The sequence below is a fragment of the Cheilinus undulatus genome, linkage group 20 (assembly GCF_018320785.1).
Source record: "Cheilinus undulatus linkage group 20, ASM1832078v1, whole genome shotgun sequence".
Lineage (NCBI taxonomy): Eukaryota > Metazoa > Chordata > Actinopteri > Labriformes > Labridae > Cheilinus > Cheilinus undulatus.
This window is the reverse complement of record NC_054884.1, coordinates 17198149-17214482: the sequence shown is the minus strand read 5'-3', so window position 1 is coordinate 17214482 and position 16334 is coordinate 17198149. Positions and strand designations below refer to the sequence as shown.

Here is a 16334-nt window from a genome sequence, read left to right as displayed (position 1 = left end):
ACCTCGTAAATCTTGCGCTAGCTAATTAAAAAAAAAAATGGATTTAACCGTTTAACTGCATGCATCCCTACAAAAGTTGTGGAAGTTGTCAGCATAACAAGATTGAAATACATCCAAACTGTGCAGCCTCTACTGTTAGCTCCTTCAATGCTATGCTGACTCCCAACAGGCCTACTAGCAGATTAATGAAAGTGCTTTACTATGTTAATGTGCTCGCCATAGGCACAGAATTGTGTCTAACTGAATTGCATAGATAGGCCCATTGTCACTGATACCCCATCTAGTTATTTGATTGAAATAGGCTTTCAGTATCAGATTAGTGCATCTGTAGTTGCAAAAAGGTGGTAACTTGTAGCACCATAGTGTTCTTCTACATGTAGCACACTGCAGGATTATAGTACAGATTTCCATTTGTTGATTGCTCTCAGCTCATTTCAGTCTTTATCTATTGTCTACAAAACTTCAGAGACAACACACCAATTATTAAACCTTTTACAGTCCCACTTTTGTTACTTATTAGTGATTTTTGAGTGAAAACTTCCTCTTGAAGCTGTGGTTGCTCACATTTATGTGTGTATGTGTGTTGTCCACACTGCATACACTGCCTTGGCTCTAATGAGGAGCTAATTAACCGGGTGTTACCCCCGGTGCCCTGAGCAGGTGGCTAGAGCAGCCAGGCGGAACTTAGCCCAAACATACAGACACATGATGGCAGGAGCCCATATAGCAGAGTCTGCTTGGCCAAGCAGGGAGGGCACCCAAGGGGGAGGGGTTCCAGCAGGTCTGGGCCCAGGCCTGGGCCAAGAGGGAAGAGGTGGTGGTGGTGGTGGTGGGAGAGCAGCACTCCAAATTTCAAGGACCAATTTTAGCCATGGGATTTGGGTTTAGCACAGGCATCCAAAATCAATTGGCTGTGCTTACCGGCTTGGCTTTGGTCGAGCTGAAGGAAAAATGAGGTTAGATTTATCCCTGACATATGGAGGGGAACAGAGGAGGTGCACTCCACAAACACACTTGCATTTTATTTGTCGAGTGCCGTCTTTACGAGCCAATTTGTCATTGCACACTTGACAGGCTGGTGTGAGCCTGTTCAGAGTACATTTACTTGTTGATGCACCTGTTATGAAAGTGATCTACCTCACCTTAAATACTCTCAAAGTTTTCCTCTACCCAAAGAAGTATTAAAAAGTATGTGCAAAGAAAGGTATTCGACAATCATTCACAAGTAGATATTAAGTTATATGTGCATTTGGCTGCATCCATGGCACAACCCTCTTTTCTAACTCTTCTTTCTCCATCTCTTCATTCAAGCATATAGCCTTTGGTTGTGTGATTTCCACAACACCAAGGACCAGATTTACACATGATGATTGGCAAACTGATCCATAAAGCAGGCATGCTCATTCGAGGATCACCGCTCCTTCCCACCACCCACAGAACTCCAGTTTATTTCCTCCAACAGATAAGAATAAGTGAGTGTTTTTGCTGTGCGCTAGTGAGGCTTTGATGTGTTAATGAATTGAAAAATGGCCTTCAACAGTGTTCAGTTATCCCCGCTGAGCCTAATTTGGGTGGGTGGGTGTGTGGGGAAGGGGCGGGGGGACTGCTGCAGCAGTGAGGGGGTTTGCAGGTTGTAAGTGTGTTCGCAAGCACTTCAAAACAAACCCATAAACATTCCTGGATCTTAGGGCAGCTGCAGCTTGGAGCTGAAGTTAGCTGCACGTAACATGTATGACACAGAAAACTCACAAACAGATGCACATAGAAACTTGTGCACTAGAAACTGTAATTTAATAGACTGCACTGATTTGCAAATCTTAACAATAGTCTGCAAACGTCTAGGAAGTGAGGAGACGAGTTGCTTGAGTTTTGGGAGAGTAATGTTGTCCCATTCTTGTATGATATAGGACTCTAGCTGCTCAACAGTCCTGGGTCTTCTTTGCTGGACTTTTTGTTTTATGATGTTCCAATTTTTTTCTGTTGGAGAAAGGTCTGTGGTTTCCAAAAAGAATAAAACATTTTGATTAATCTGACCACAGAACAGTTTTCCATTTTGTCTCAGTTCATTTGGCTCCAGATATCCGTTTTCATCCTTGCTCAAGAAGATGCTTCTTGATCACCCAAGCAATGCATTACTTTTTGTACTAAAATAGCACAATGTGATTCCACAAACTTTAGGGCGCTGTGTAAGTTTCAATACAAACAGAATGCCATGTTTTGCAAATCTAATAAACCAATATATTATTGACAACAGAAAATAAACAACATATCAGATTTTGAAACTGAGATATTTTAACATTTCATCAATATTATTTACACATTTTAAAGTTGATAGTAGCAAAAGAATTTCAAATTTTGATTCATGTGACCATAGAACAGTTTTTCATTTTGCCTCAGTCCATTTTAAATGAGCTTAGGCCCAGAGAAAACAGCAGAATTCCTGGATTTCACATACAGCTTCTTCTTTGCATGATCATGCCTTAACTTGCAATGGGGGATGGCAACTACGTTGACAGACATTGACTTCTGGAAGTGTTCCTTAGCCCATGCAGTGATTTCCAGTACAGAATCATGCCCGTTCTAAATGCAGTGCGGCCTGAGGGCCAATATCTTCCTTCAGTTTTGTTCGTTGTGTACTGACATTTCTCTAGATTCTTTAAATCTTTTGATGATATCATGTACTGTAGATTGTGGGATATTCAAAGTCTTACTGGCTTTCGGTTGAGGAACATTTGACATTTGTCTAATTCTGTTCCTCTATTTTTAGATGCAGTTCTTTGAAGAGACTCTGACACTCTAAAATACTTCTTTTATACCTACTTATTTTACTGACCTTTTGCCAATTTACCTCATTAGTTGCAAAATGCTCTTCCAGCTGTTTTTTCTTAGTATTTCCAGTCTATTATTGCCCGTGTCCCTTGTTTTTGAGATGTGTCGCTGCCATCAAATTCCAAATTAAACTCAAATTTTTCATAAAATGTTAAAGCGTCTCATTACCAACATCTGATATGTTGTTGTGTTATATGTGAATAAAATGTGTTTATGAGATTTGCAAATCAGTGCATTCTACTTTTATTTACATTTTACACAACACCCCAACTTATTTGGATTTGAGGTTGTAGATCCATCTTTGTATTCATTTCCATTCATTTTGATTTGTATTCCTTTAACTAAGTCATTTACTTCACAATTTCCTAATGGTAATTCTCTGTCACAAAAAGCCTGGCTGTCTTGAAAGCTATTTCCAGTTCCCACATGTTCAATCATTCCAAGGTTAAATTCTGCTGCTTTCTTTGAATTTTCCACACTCAAACATATTCTCTTGAACTCCAAACTTTGTCGGCTGATCTTGTTGCACAGCTGTAAGTGGAGAAGATGCCATGAGAGGGTTGGTACTTCAGAAAAGGAGAAAATGCGATCCATCACTTTCATGTTCTGCTACAAGGTGTTAATAGACACAAGTGCTCACAGCTGTGTGTGTGTTTGAGACGCTTGATCATTATCACAGCTTCCCACCCTCACAGCCCGGCTACACCAGCCGCTTACTGGAGCTGATGTGTTCTTTGTCACATTCCCCTTTCAACGAAGTTGGACATGCCGATTTCTTGTCCACATACGCTCACACTCAAGATAGGAGAGAGGAACACAAGCATAGAGAAAGAAGCAATTGTTCGCACAATGTGTCATCAATTGTGCGCAATTTTGTCATTTAAGATAAAGGGTTTATAGCTTATTCAATTTGCAAGATTCCTCCAGTGTTTCCATGCCATCTCAACACTGCTTCCACTTCTCCTTTGGACAATTCTTCATTGTCAACATTCACCTTCAGCAAAAATTCAAACATTGTCTCCACAAAAACACACTGCCTCAATGTAAATCCATACATGAAACAATATTTTCATTAACTGAAGAATTCCAAACAAATCGGGCTGCATAATAACCAGATGGAATTGGGAAACAGTCTGGGAATGTGCTACCCCCTTTTTCCAGGGTCTGAGACCAGGGAAAACTGGGCCTCTTTCCCAACCTGGTGCCAGGCTTCCCTTTCAGTGTGGATGTAGACGCACATGTTGTTCACTGCTCGCACTTCACATTTGTATTCAAGTGATCCTCCTTCAGTGTCATTAACAATCATTTAAGATAATCTGCTAGGCACTCATCTAACACTATACACATCATTGAGCTCAGTGTAACTGCAGAGCTGACCTTGGCTGCTGCAGAAATGCACATCAGCTGCTGATGATGCTGAATTCTTTCTTTGTATTAAATTAATCTAAGAGTATTTTAAGGTTACAAAATAAAGATAAGTCTTGTTGAAATATAACTAAAGTGTCGCTGTTATACTTTTGTAGTTTGATATTTTTCCAAACTCACTACAAGAAGTTTTGCAGTAAGAAACACTCACAACATATGCAGGTAAATAAGAGCAGCTAGTTTTATATGCCAGAAATGTGGAAAACATCAAAACTCAAGCTCTTAAAGTAGCATCTGCTGATTCAAAAACGAAAGTAACACACTGGGATGATAAGGGATTTATGACCCAGACTACACACCAACTTCCTGAAGTCTGGTAACCTTGCAAAGCAGATGGATACACCCGTTTCCTTGTTTTTCACTGGCGAATCCATCTTGCAAAGCTGCCATCTGAACGGTTTGGGCCCGCTTAGAAAGTGACAGGACCAATCAGTGACGAGGGGCAGTACTTTCAGGCGCGGCAGAGTCGTGACATACACAGGCAGCAGCAAGAGGCTGATGCAATTATGGTGGAAGACATTAGCGTGGGCGCTGCTAAAATGCCAATTTTATCAGAACCTGATGACATTTCTTAGTTAAAAGAAGAACAAAGAACAGCAGTGAGTTGTTTTCTTAAAAAAAAAAAAAACGTCAAAAGTCAAGTACTTACATGTCTATAGTTGCCATGTTTTGCGGGAGTTGCGCATGCGCGGCTCGATAGCGGCCGTTCACATGTTTTGTTGCTCTGATTGGCCCGTAAAGATGTGACAGACAGAACGTTCATCCAGTCACACTCCGAGTTTTTTTCAAAGCCTCTGCCTTTTCCCAAACGTTTCCTATTGAAGCTTTCCCAGATGGATTTGTGAAACTAATTCATCTGCCGTGTCAGCTTAGAAGTCTGCTGGTTTCATGGAAATCTGAAGGAAGGGATTACACTTTCCAAAAGAACAGTCCCACACATAATTCACAAAATCCCACACATAATTTTAAACCCCGCATAGCAAAAATGTAGGGTTACAATTTTGTTTGAAACTTTGATACTTTTCAGTACAATGTTTTAAAATGATCTAATCTTCACAATCAAAATCATCAATAGCAGAGCTGAACAATAAATTGCTGTTGTACTGTTATCAAAATATGTGCTACTATATCCAAAAAGTCTGAATTTATTTATAATAGATGACAACTGTTTTCTCACTCAGCATGTGCACCTTCAAGAGTTAAACCATTACAATATTTAAACTAGTATTAGGTCATCACTTTAATATAGTGTAGGCTCAACATAAAGTGACTAAAAGTCTGTAATCATTAAGCATGACAGCATGAATCAAACGTTAATTTTCCATATTTATGCTTATAGAAACTCAATGCATTTTATTGGGATTACATCCTGTATTTTTCTATTTTGAAATCTGTAAGGATCTACGATTTTATCAGCATGATATGGGTATCAGCAGAATTTAGCTTAAACAGTTTTAGGCTGGACCAACAGACCTACGTCAGCGAAAGTATTTTTTCTTTATTAATCATCATTCCTTACACTTTAAAGATTGTTTGAAGGACTAAAAATTGTCAGTTTGTTCATCCTCAAACTTTAAATTGCATTTTTAGGACTGAAGTTTCTGATCTGACCTAAACTTAAATAACCATATTAGTATCAGCAAAAATTAATATGTAAATAGTGGCAAAAATCCAATATTGTGCATCTTTTGACATAATGGTTGACAGATGATCGGCCTGGCCAATTATCGATGCCGATATTTGGCATTTTGCTGATTATCAGTATCATCATTTTATTATATCAATATTCAATAAAGCTCATTTGTAAAAAGTGTGCAAAGTTACACCGCAAAGTTTTTCTTCCACTCTGGCTTTATTTTCACTTTCCATAGTCAAACCGAACATCCTTAAAGGTCATATTATGCAAAATACACTTTTCAGGCTTTTCTAACAAAAATATGTGCCCCTGGCAGAAGAATTAATTCCCTCCCCCTCTCTCTTTCTCCACCTTTCAGAAAATGTGTGCTGAAACAAGCCGTTTTCAGATTTTCCCCTCATGATGTCATGTGGGGAGGTAGCACCGCCCCCAGGTTCAGTTGGCCCTCCCCACTTGGAAGAAAGTTCTGCCCTCCTCTCCTGACCCAGGAGAGCCACACCAATTTCCTGAGAGGAATGTAGTCAGGGGCGGAGTCAGACAGCTCCTTAACATTTAAAGCCACAGACAGAAACAGCTCAATCTGAGCAGGGCTGAAATAGAGGGTTATTTTTAGACATGCAAATATCTAATACTACAGTTTTTTCAGCAACAAACTTCCCAGGCATGTTTTGGGGACCTCTGAGACCAAAATAAACTTGTCTTAAAAGGGTAAAATATGTGACCTTTAAGCCTGGGTGCACTGACACAGTGGGCAGCATCACTTCCTGTTTTCCAGCTGCTACTGTGTTGCTCTGTGCCATTTCTCATGCTGATAGAGCCAAGGCTAAATTGTTTATGTTCCTATTTGATCATGCAATTGTACTTTTGCCAAATTAAATACATTTTGCATGTCATAATAAATACATATCAGTCCCAAATACAGGATGTCAGTCTCATGAACTACTAATAATAGGAATCGGCCCTGAAAAACCTATATCGGTCAACCCCTACTAGTAAAGTGTGTATTAAAGAAAAAAAAACATAAATCAATGCCATTTTTCTAATATTGTTCACCTCTAATTCATATTATTATAACAGTTTATGCAGACAGGTTTTAAAGTATTTACTCCCCAGGACCCATGGGTGAAGATTTGAGTTGGTCCATAATAAAACTTTTGCTCCTCAGGAAATTAATATCTGTAATATTTGTATGACTGAAAGAAAACAATCTTCACATTTAAGCCTCCATTATACAAAAAATAAACATGCACCATTTAAAATCACATTCATAAAACAAAACAACCAATGTGTTCATTTACATGGTTTAAAATAAAGCTGTTGAAAATAAAAACGGATCTGAGGGATTTAGGAATCCTCCTCTGAGAAAGTTTTGGGTACCAAGCACTTCATTTCTGTATTATTTTTGTATTTTTGTCCTGAAGTTGTGTTTACTTCTGTAAACTTATTCAACTTGAAAAATTAATATTTCATACTTTTTGCATAAATGTAGAAATCTCACATTTTAGAAAGCAAGAAATACAATGTAACCACTCACATAGTGGTGTAATGACAGAAGCTGTCATCTTATGTTACAGGATTTTGATCTACATTAAAGGGCATTAACTTTTTAATCTTTGAAGTTAGGCAGGCTTTTGAGTGAGAGTTAACCCACTATCAGGATTTGACTTTTCAAAACATTTCCTTCACCTGGAAAACTGATTTTTAAGATGTAAAACTATTTCCATGACGAGGTGTGTCCCAAGATACATGGACTGTGGGTTTTATTATTTTTTATGTGTAAAGCATGCATCTCTCAAAAAAAGACAAGGACTGCATAACAACTTCAGATAATCTTATTTTATCCCAAAACTGTAGCTAGAGAAAGAGACGGAGTATTGTCTTAAACTGCACCAATACTTTGCTGCTATTTTCTGTACTGGCATGTGCCAATGCATTTGTTTATTCAAACAGTTTGTAGGAGTTTGGCTGCATTTTATGTTTATTTGAAAACAAGGAATTTCCAAATATTGTGTGCCTTGGACTTTTTATTACTAATATTTTGTTTCCCTGGTATCAAAAAAACAATATTGTTCGATTTTCACTTTAATCAAAGTTAAAAATTCAGGTGTTTAACAACCATCATGGATTGCATGGTTTATTGGCACTACAAATTCTAGAACTGTACGGACAACGATCAGTCAAAACTAATTTGCAGAGCAGCTTTTTTTTTCCAAATAAATGCTATTGTGATAAATTAAAAAGGAGCTTGAGCTAAAATCCATAAGTGAAAAAGTCTGAAGGCTTTCCATAGCTATCCATCCTTCTGATAAGCAGATCCTTCTATGTGGGCTACTTAAACTTTTGCTCTCTCACTCTCTGAAAATGTGTCTGAGACAGAGAAGACAGAAATGTTCCACTTGTCGTTAGAATATAAACATCTCTTTCAGCATTGTCAGCTTCCTACTCATCGATCACTGTACTGCACGCACACATAAGTCACATGCCCCTTAGCCTTTCTGTCTCTTTTTATTCTGCATCTTCCACAGTTGTAAACATCCATTGTTAGTGTATTTTTCAAACACACTCCCACTGGATTCAAGTTAATTAATATCATCTTCTATTGTGATCCCTTAATAATCCTACTTTGCCATAACTGTTGATGTTTTTGGTCAACAGCTCTGCTGTTGTTTACCACTTTCTAATTTATCCACGGATAACTCTGGACTTGAGCTAAGCCTTGCAGAAGTTGTCTTTGAAGCTACGGCCAAGTCTTCAGGTCCAGGGTCTGACTCTGATTTAACCAGCAGAGGGTCTGGATCAAGCTCAATCTTACACAAACATGAAGGGCAGCCTTCTTATTAAGCTTCTCAAATGCAAACCCCACATGTAGAGAGTGGACAGAGTTTATGAAAATGTCAGAGTTGGTGAATGTGGTCTAATAGAAGGAATCAATGGAAAGACTTGTGAGGGGAGGAGACATTAAGGACTCAGCTGGATTTGAAGTGGAGCTGGGAGAGTCTGTGAGGAGATATAACCTCACTTCACATGTCCCATATATCGCAGCTCGCCTCATTTAGAAGACAGCTAGCCCGAGCCCATTCCTTTATATGAATTGCTCTCGCTTTTAATAGATCTTAGGAGTCTTTACTCATCAGTGATTCATGAAATTAACGTCCCTCTTTCCAGTGATTAATAACTAATGGGGCTGAGAGAAGCTGAATTCATTAATTATGAAATGGAGAAAATGAGCTCTGCAAATATCACTTTTGATTGATGAGTTCTGGAATAGCAGCCAAGCACAGAGCCGCAGCGTAGATTATAAACCACTCACTGCTGCCTTACTGGAAAACTCTCCTCCTGCTCCCTGGGCTTTACATGGAAGTGAGCATATGTCTTAGTGCAATGCACACTCCATGTGAACATTTCATCCCAGCTAGCTTACACTGAAACTCTAAAAGGATAAATACTGTGAAGATATTGTAAACTTTTGCATTACTAATGCAATCACAAACCTGACATTGTTAACTTTCCACTTCCCTTTGCAGCGTGCAACTGCAACCTCCACGCCCGCCGCTGTCGATTCAACATGGAGTTGTATAAGCTGTCAGGGAGGAAGAGCGGAGGAGTGTGCATGAACTGCCGCCACAACACCGCAGGGCGCCACTGCCACTACTGCAAGGAGGGCTTTTACAGAGACATGGCCAGACCCATCACTCACAGAAGAGCTTGCAAAGGTAGGTATGCCTGCAAAGGTAGAGAGAGCACCATTCATCTAACTGTTGTTTCATACAAAGGTAGTCATTTTTCTAGCATTGTAGTAGAATCCTGTTTCTACTAATTAAAGTGGATGGTAAAAAGTATACAGAGTAGCAATATTAGCATTTGTTTGTATCAAAATGTCATGGATTATGACTTTTAGATGAGTTTGACATCTCATTTCCCCCTAATGTTTATGAAATTTCAAACAAAAGCTAATTGAGAATCTCTACCTCAACTAATACTTGAGTAATTATGTCATTTCTGAAAGTTGTTTTTTTTTTTTTTTTCTGAGTAATAAGTTATGATTGGAAACATGCACGGTCATGGTTACTTTCAATATAAAACATGCCCTACCATAGAAGAGAGTAATGAATTGATACAATGCCCAAAGGGTTTTGGCCATTCCACTGAATATTTCCCTTTACCGCACACCACATTATATTATCACTTGTCCAAGGCATTTCTCATGGAAAAATATATTTCAACTCTTTATTATTTCACATTTGCAGTGAGTATTTTTCAGTCTGATATTATCCTGCAGGCATTTATTCTCTCTTGCTAGTCTGAATGAAAAACCACTGTTAGTTTTATTTACTCTTGCTCAGGATGAGAGGTCAAGTCAACCTCAGCTGACATTTCTGGCAGAATTTTTTTTAAATGATGACGGAAAAATCGAAAGTCTTTCACAGATTAGAATAATGAGGGCAATCCACTATACCATTCTGTCTGGCACTTAAAATGGAGGAACACCCTGCACAACTTTACAGTAATGTTCACACTGCCACTATAAGACACTCAGCAAACATTTGCTCAGCTGTGTACTGGACAGTTTACCATTTCCCTTTGCCTAACTGATTTTTTTTTTTTTAGCAGGGGAGAAATGTATGGAGGAAGTGATTGTTTGACAGCGCACCACTGTACACAGATTTAGCGCACATTCATGGCTTTTCCTCCTTAAACTTTTTTAAAGCCAAGTGACTACAACAGCAGGGTTTTTCTGTCTTTTCACCCAAGTTCAAAAAGTTAACCTCCAAAATTTTACTGACTCAGGTGATAACTGTATCAGATGTTTGTGACAATTTCCTGTTATTAATAAAAGTACACTCGCATTAAGCAAAAGTAAGCCCGCACAATTAGTTGAGTATTAACTGCAGTCACGATTTTGGCCTTCCGTGTTTTCTGATTATTACGTTTATTGAGTGCTCTGGGAGTAGAAAAGTTCGGGCAGTTATTTATTAAAATATTGTGTAAAAATAATCTACATTCTCCTGTGTTGCCTCACATTGAAACAGGTTTACTTATCATTCCTCTACAACATATGATTCAGATGACATTAAGCATTTCATATTTCACTAGTCTGTATGTGTTGCCACAGTTAACCCTGACACTGGCTTTGTTTTACATAAAAAGAAGTTACACAGTTTAATGAAACTTAAATAACTATTGAACCATAAATCAGAGCCTCTTACTCTTTTTATCCTCTTAGGGGTCACCATTTTGACATTCCAGTGATGCTATCCACGCGAGCATAGCCCTTAGCCCCAAGACAAACTGCACGTCTTAAAACTTAAATCATGAAGAAGACAGCCCGAATAGCTCATAATGGAGAGGAAGAGAGAAAGAGAGCCTGTGATGTCGCTCTCTGTGTCTTTTCAGACAGGAGCTTTAAATAATGGCTAAAATAGAGCCAACAATAAAAAGCGCAAGGACTTAATTTGTAATTATGTAAATATTTTGAAGATTAATTTGTCAAAAAATGGTTATTTTTTCATGTTTGTGCAAAAAAGTCTTTATTGCTTACTATGTGTCACACGTGACACACATTTTTATTTCTGTTTAGTTTTTATTTTGCCTTTATAGTCCCATAACTTTTAAAAATTCTGGTGACATTACTGCAGCACACATATTCTTAACGCATCGGTTGTCCTGAAAAATGATTTTAAGAGCTTGACTGCCCAGGGTTGTTGTTTTACAAGCTTTTAGAAAATAAAAAAATAAATAAGAAAATAAGTCCAGGCGTGACAAAATGGCTTAAAAACAGCTTAGGGCTCAGAAGGTTAAGTTACTGTAAAATTAAGAGCCTTTTCCAAGCAGGAAATAAAGTACCCACCATATGGAGTCATTCGTTGCAAAACTCAAGAGCATATTTTAATGTTTTGAGAGTATGACTCAAACTTTTTATTAAAAATGCTTTTGTGCTCAAAAGGTTTTCTCCATTTGTGCTCAAAATGTCTACAAATGTCTGCTTGTGATACTGTTTCTGTCTGATTTTTCTCCTTGTGCACGTATGAAACTTTATCAGTTCATGCTCAAAACTTTCTCCAAGCTTGGGCAAAACTTTCAGTGTGCGCTCCCAAAACTTTTTCTCCGTGCATACAGTTTTCTCTGTAGTTACATGGCTTCTACCTGTTCGTCAAAGAAATCCAAGAGCAGAAAAACATTTCATGTGCGCAGAGAAAGTATTTAGCATTAGCAAATGCTAACATTAGCTGCCTTTGCCAATTTGAACTATTACTTAATCGCTAGCAAACACACATTACTGCAGCGGAGTAGTTTTACGAACAAGCTAGCAAAGGTTAACCTGACACAACAGATAAACTGCATAGGGTTTATATCACATCCATATGAGCTCACAGTCTGTGTTTGGGAAGGGCAGATTAAAACAAATCTCAGAGGATTACTGGATATATGTTCTGTCTGTTACATTCATTACGGGCCAATCAGAGCAACAGAAATAAGAATGCACAGCCACAGGGAGTAAACTGTATAATGAGAGATTGGCAGCCAGTTGCTAACGTACACCAGAGCTAACTGCTTCAATGGACGCCACTGTTTACCAGCTTGCAGTAGAACTAAAACCCGCCAAAAGCTACTGCATCATTCTACTCAAATTACACTGATTGGTCCATCCCACTGGTTGGATTTGCCTGATGACAGACGTGGATTCTGTCCAATCCATCAGCCTCAAATAAATTCTAACAACCCAGACAAGACTGATCAAAAAATGTTTGCTGAGAACACTTACCCGTTGATAGACGTAGACTATTTCTGATTAATAATGAAAACAAAACAGAATTTTTTGACCCTGTCCATCACAGTAACAGACAGACTGTCTGCTCAGGATGATGTCCTAGTCCAAAGCAGGGAGGTAGTTTCTTCTTGTAGTTGGTTTGTTGCTCCCAGTGAAGGTAAAGAATCCCATCCAGAACATGAAAAAGAGTCTCGCTGTGAGTTGCCAGGGCTGACAGCCGTTAAAATCTTTTGGTTGAAACTTCATGGTGAGAATCTCCCACTGGCCTCCGCTCAGTTTTCCTTCTGCAGCCGACCCAAGTTGTAACAGAGCACCAGGGGGTTAGAAACGGCATGATATTAGTTGCGCAGAGAAGTTAAACAATTCATCATATAAGAGCAGACACTCCACAGTGACTTGGACACATACCTCAAAAGTTGAGTCACTTGACCCGTTACTGACAGAGCGATATCTCCCTCAATCTAGGCTCCAGATCCGTTCTGAGATGTGTGTCCTCTTGTGCAAACTGCTCCCTCATCTTCCATTTCCTGCAATATCTGAGTGTGTGATGCTCTCCCTCACACACACATGGCCCTGACACCGCAATTTGTCCTTATCAAAGCCTACAGATCAGGTGGTAAACAGTTTATCTCCCTCCCACACAAAAGGCCCCAGATGTGACGGAAATGAAAGTTAACGTCCGAAAAGCCTCCGCTGAGCCGCTGGCTCTGTGATTGATCAGAGCAATTCCACAGCCGTCCAGGAGCCGTCATTCTCCTCTGCCTCTGCCTTTGCTCACTGTTTTTCTTCTCCAACTCATCCATCTCTGTGATTGTTTATAACCACCATCTCCTCTTTCTCCTCAACTTCTGGTTTCTCTCCTCATGACTTGACTCCAAGCCTCTAAACCTTTGTCTTTCTCTTTTTTTTTTCCAGTGAGTTTGATCTCCTCTGTGTTTTATCTCCATGTGTCAGGGTCAGGATAGAGGTCACAGGTGTGGTATAGCTGTGGGTTGAGCATCATGTCTGAAATGAAGTTACAACAATAAAATACAGGTGTTTTCTACAGGCGAGACAGGAATGAGGATGGCTGAGAGGACAAATAGGCCATGTCTGTTTCCAATAAGACCTGGCCTTATGATGATGTGTCTGGTCACAATCTGAGAGGTATATGAGGAGCTGTAACACCTCATACAAAACACATGCAGTGCTAACATCCCAAAGTGAATCTCCAGCTCTTTGGTTTAAATGCCCAGCCACTAAAATAGATCTTTTCAGTGTCAATAGTCTAAAAATGACAGCATAATAGAAGAAACAGGACCTGGCAGAAGAAAACAAGCTCTTCAAATAAAAGTTTTTTGATATGTGAATCCAAGCTGTACAGCTGTCAACCACTGACCACAAGGAACATTGATAAAAGACATGAAAAATGCGGCCATAGTCCATGTGATGCAAAGCCGGCCAAAACAAACCAAATTGGCGGAAATATCCTACTGAAACAACGAAACAGGAGATTTGCTGTCAGCGAATACTCATAAAGAAAGCAGATGCTCAAACTGATTTGCAGAGCAATTTTATTCAGTAATATTTAAAAATGAGGGTTGAATCATACGTTTTGTTTTTCTCAATAATGTGTTAAACCCATTCAAATTTCTAGAGAACAGTTCTATGCCATCAGGCCCATGGGACCCCCTTGAAAACGAGATGCTGCATCTCAAGGGGCTATCCTTCAGTAAATTCTTTTCTTAAATTTTTTTAAATTGTATCTTTTATTTGGAATGGACAAAGAAAATACATCAGCATGACTTCATTTGAAAAAAACAAAAACAAATGACCTTCCAGTTTTATGTATTTTGAGTCCAGAAAGTGTGCTTCACCAGCCACCAGGGCACGAAGGTCCAAAGAGAGATCAGTCCCAGGTCAAGGGTCGGACTTCGCTTGACCTTGCGCAGCCCACTCTCCCCTATTAAATTAAATATCACAAGACTTGATCCTTCAGTAAATTCAAATAAAAAGATCTGTTTTTATTGAAATCCCATAGAAGTATTCCAACATTTCCTCAGATGTTCCTCAAAAATTCCAGCTTTCTGATAAAAGGCCTGAAGATTTAAATGAAAACTTCCCCAAAATTCCATTAAAATTCCCCATAATTTCAAAGCAAATTCCAATCCAATTTTCCAATTAAGTTCCCAAAGATTTACACATAAATTCACCAAAAATTCCATCTAATCCCTAAAATATTTTGGGAAAAAATCTTGGAAATTTAAAGCAAATTCTCCTCACACCAATCCAAATTATTTCAGTTGCTACTGAAATTACCAGCAATTATTTAAAAAAAAAAAAATCTAACAGCAGAATTTATGTTGTAGGAAAGCCAAAATGTAATGTCCTCATATATTACTGCAAGGAGGATATCTCTAGACAACAGCAAAAAACAGTATTGTTTAAAAAAAGTATCTTAAAGAAACAAACCCTGTGTTTAACAGCTTACATAAATAAAGTATTCTCATATGTTGGTCCAGCACAGACAATTGTATCAAACCAAAGAAATTTCAGATATAAATGCACGCACGAGACTAACGTCATGAAGTCAGTTCTAAATTGTGGAGACAGTTTAGCTTCCCCCATGCCATCTTCAGGTTTTAGTGCAGAACATTTATGTGAATTTTGCAAACCTTTTTTTCCAACCAATGACACAGAAAAGTCCTTGAAGGCACTTAAAACCATTTGTACACTCACACATGCAAAGAACACAAATCAGTTTAAATGAACAAACGCCTGTCAAAGGACTACAAATCCCAACACAGTGCCTGTCAAGTCTGAAGGCGTAAAAGCTTGAAAAGTCATCAACTTCTGAGGACGTTTTTACTACTTCTTAACCGGCTCGAGCCCCTGCACATAAAACTTCAGAAAAGCAGTTCAAGGAGGAAAGCTGGGGGTGGAGATTGACACCACCACCCCCGTCTCCATCCAGCAGCTCACACGTCTTCCAGATCTGGAAGTTGCTGGTTGTTTTCTGAACAACATCAACACTGGCAGTCAACTCTAATTTCTTAACTGCCTGTGATGGTTAGAAAAGGAACTGAGAACATCCTAAGTAACTAAGTCTTGTTCTTACTGAAGAGATTGGGTTGATAGCTGGTGCTGTTCAGTGGTTAGCTGGGAAACAGTGGCCACATGTCTCTGCAGGCATGACAGACCAACTCCAGACTTGTATCAGACATATTAAGTAACAGGGCTTATCTTCCATATGCTTGAGACTCATCCATCTATGAGAAATAAACCTCAACAACATCAAATCAAGTTTTTATGAGACATGCAAGCCTTGCAGATGCTGTCATCCTGTGGTCAGCCAGGGTCAAATAGATTCTTCTCAATTTTGACTGTTGGCTGAATGATACAACCCCAATTCCAAAAAAGTTGGGGCGGGCGCTGTGTAAAATGTAAATTAAAACAGAATGTAATGATTTGCAAATCTCATAAACCCATTTTTATTCACAATAGAACATAAACAACATGTCTGATGTTGAAACTGAGACCTTTTACCATTTCATGAAAAATATCAGCTCATTTTGAATTTGATGGCTGCAGCACAGCACAGGGCCATGGCATTGTGTCGCGTCCCCTTTTCTTTTAACAACAGTCTGTCAACGTCTGGGAAGTGAGGAGACAAGTTACTGGAGTTATGAAGAGGAA

General features: G+C 38.9%; 1 protein-coding gene across 2 annotated transcripts in view; it reads left to right on the top strand.

The window, feature by feature from the left end:
* Positions 1 to 16334, top strand: part of ntn2 (netrin 2) — a 75486-nt gene that overhangs the window by 38476 nt on the left and 20676 nt on the right. For both annotated transcript variants that reach the window (XM_041815785.1, XM_041815784.1), the window contains exon 3: positions 9415 to 9603. In XM_041815785.1, the coding sequence (XP_041671719.1) occupies positions 9415 to 9603 (189 nt within the window). The remainder of the gene's footprint in view (positions 1 to 9414; positions 9604 to 16334) is intronic.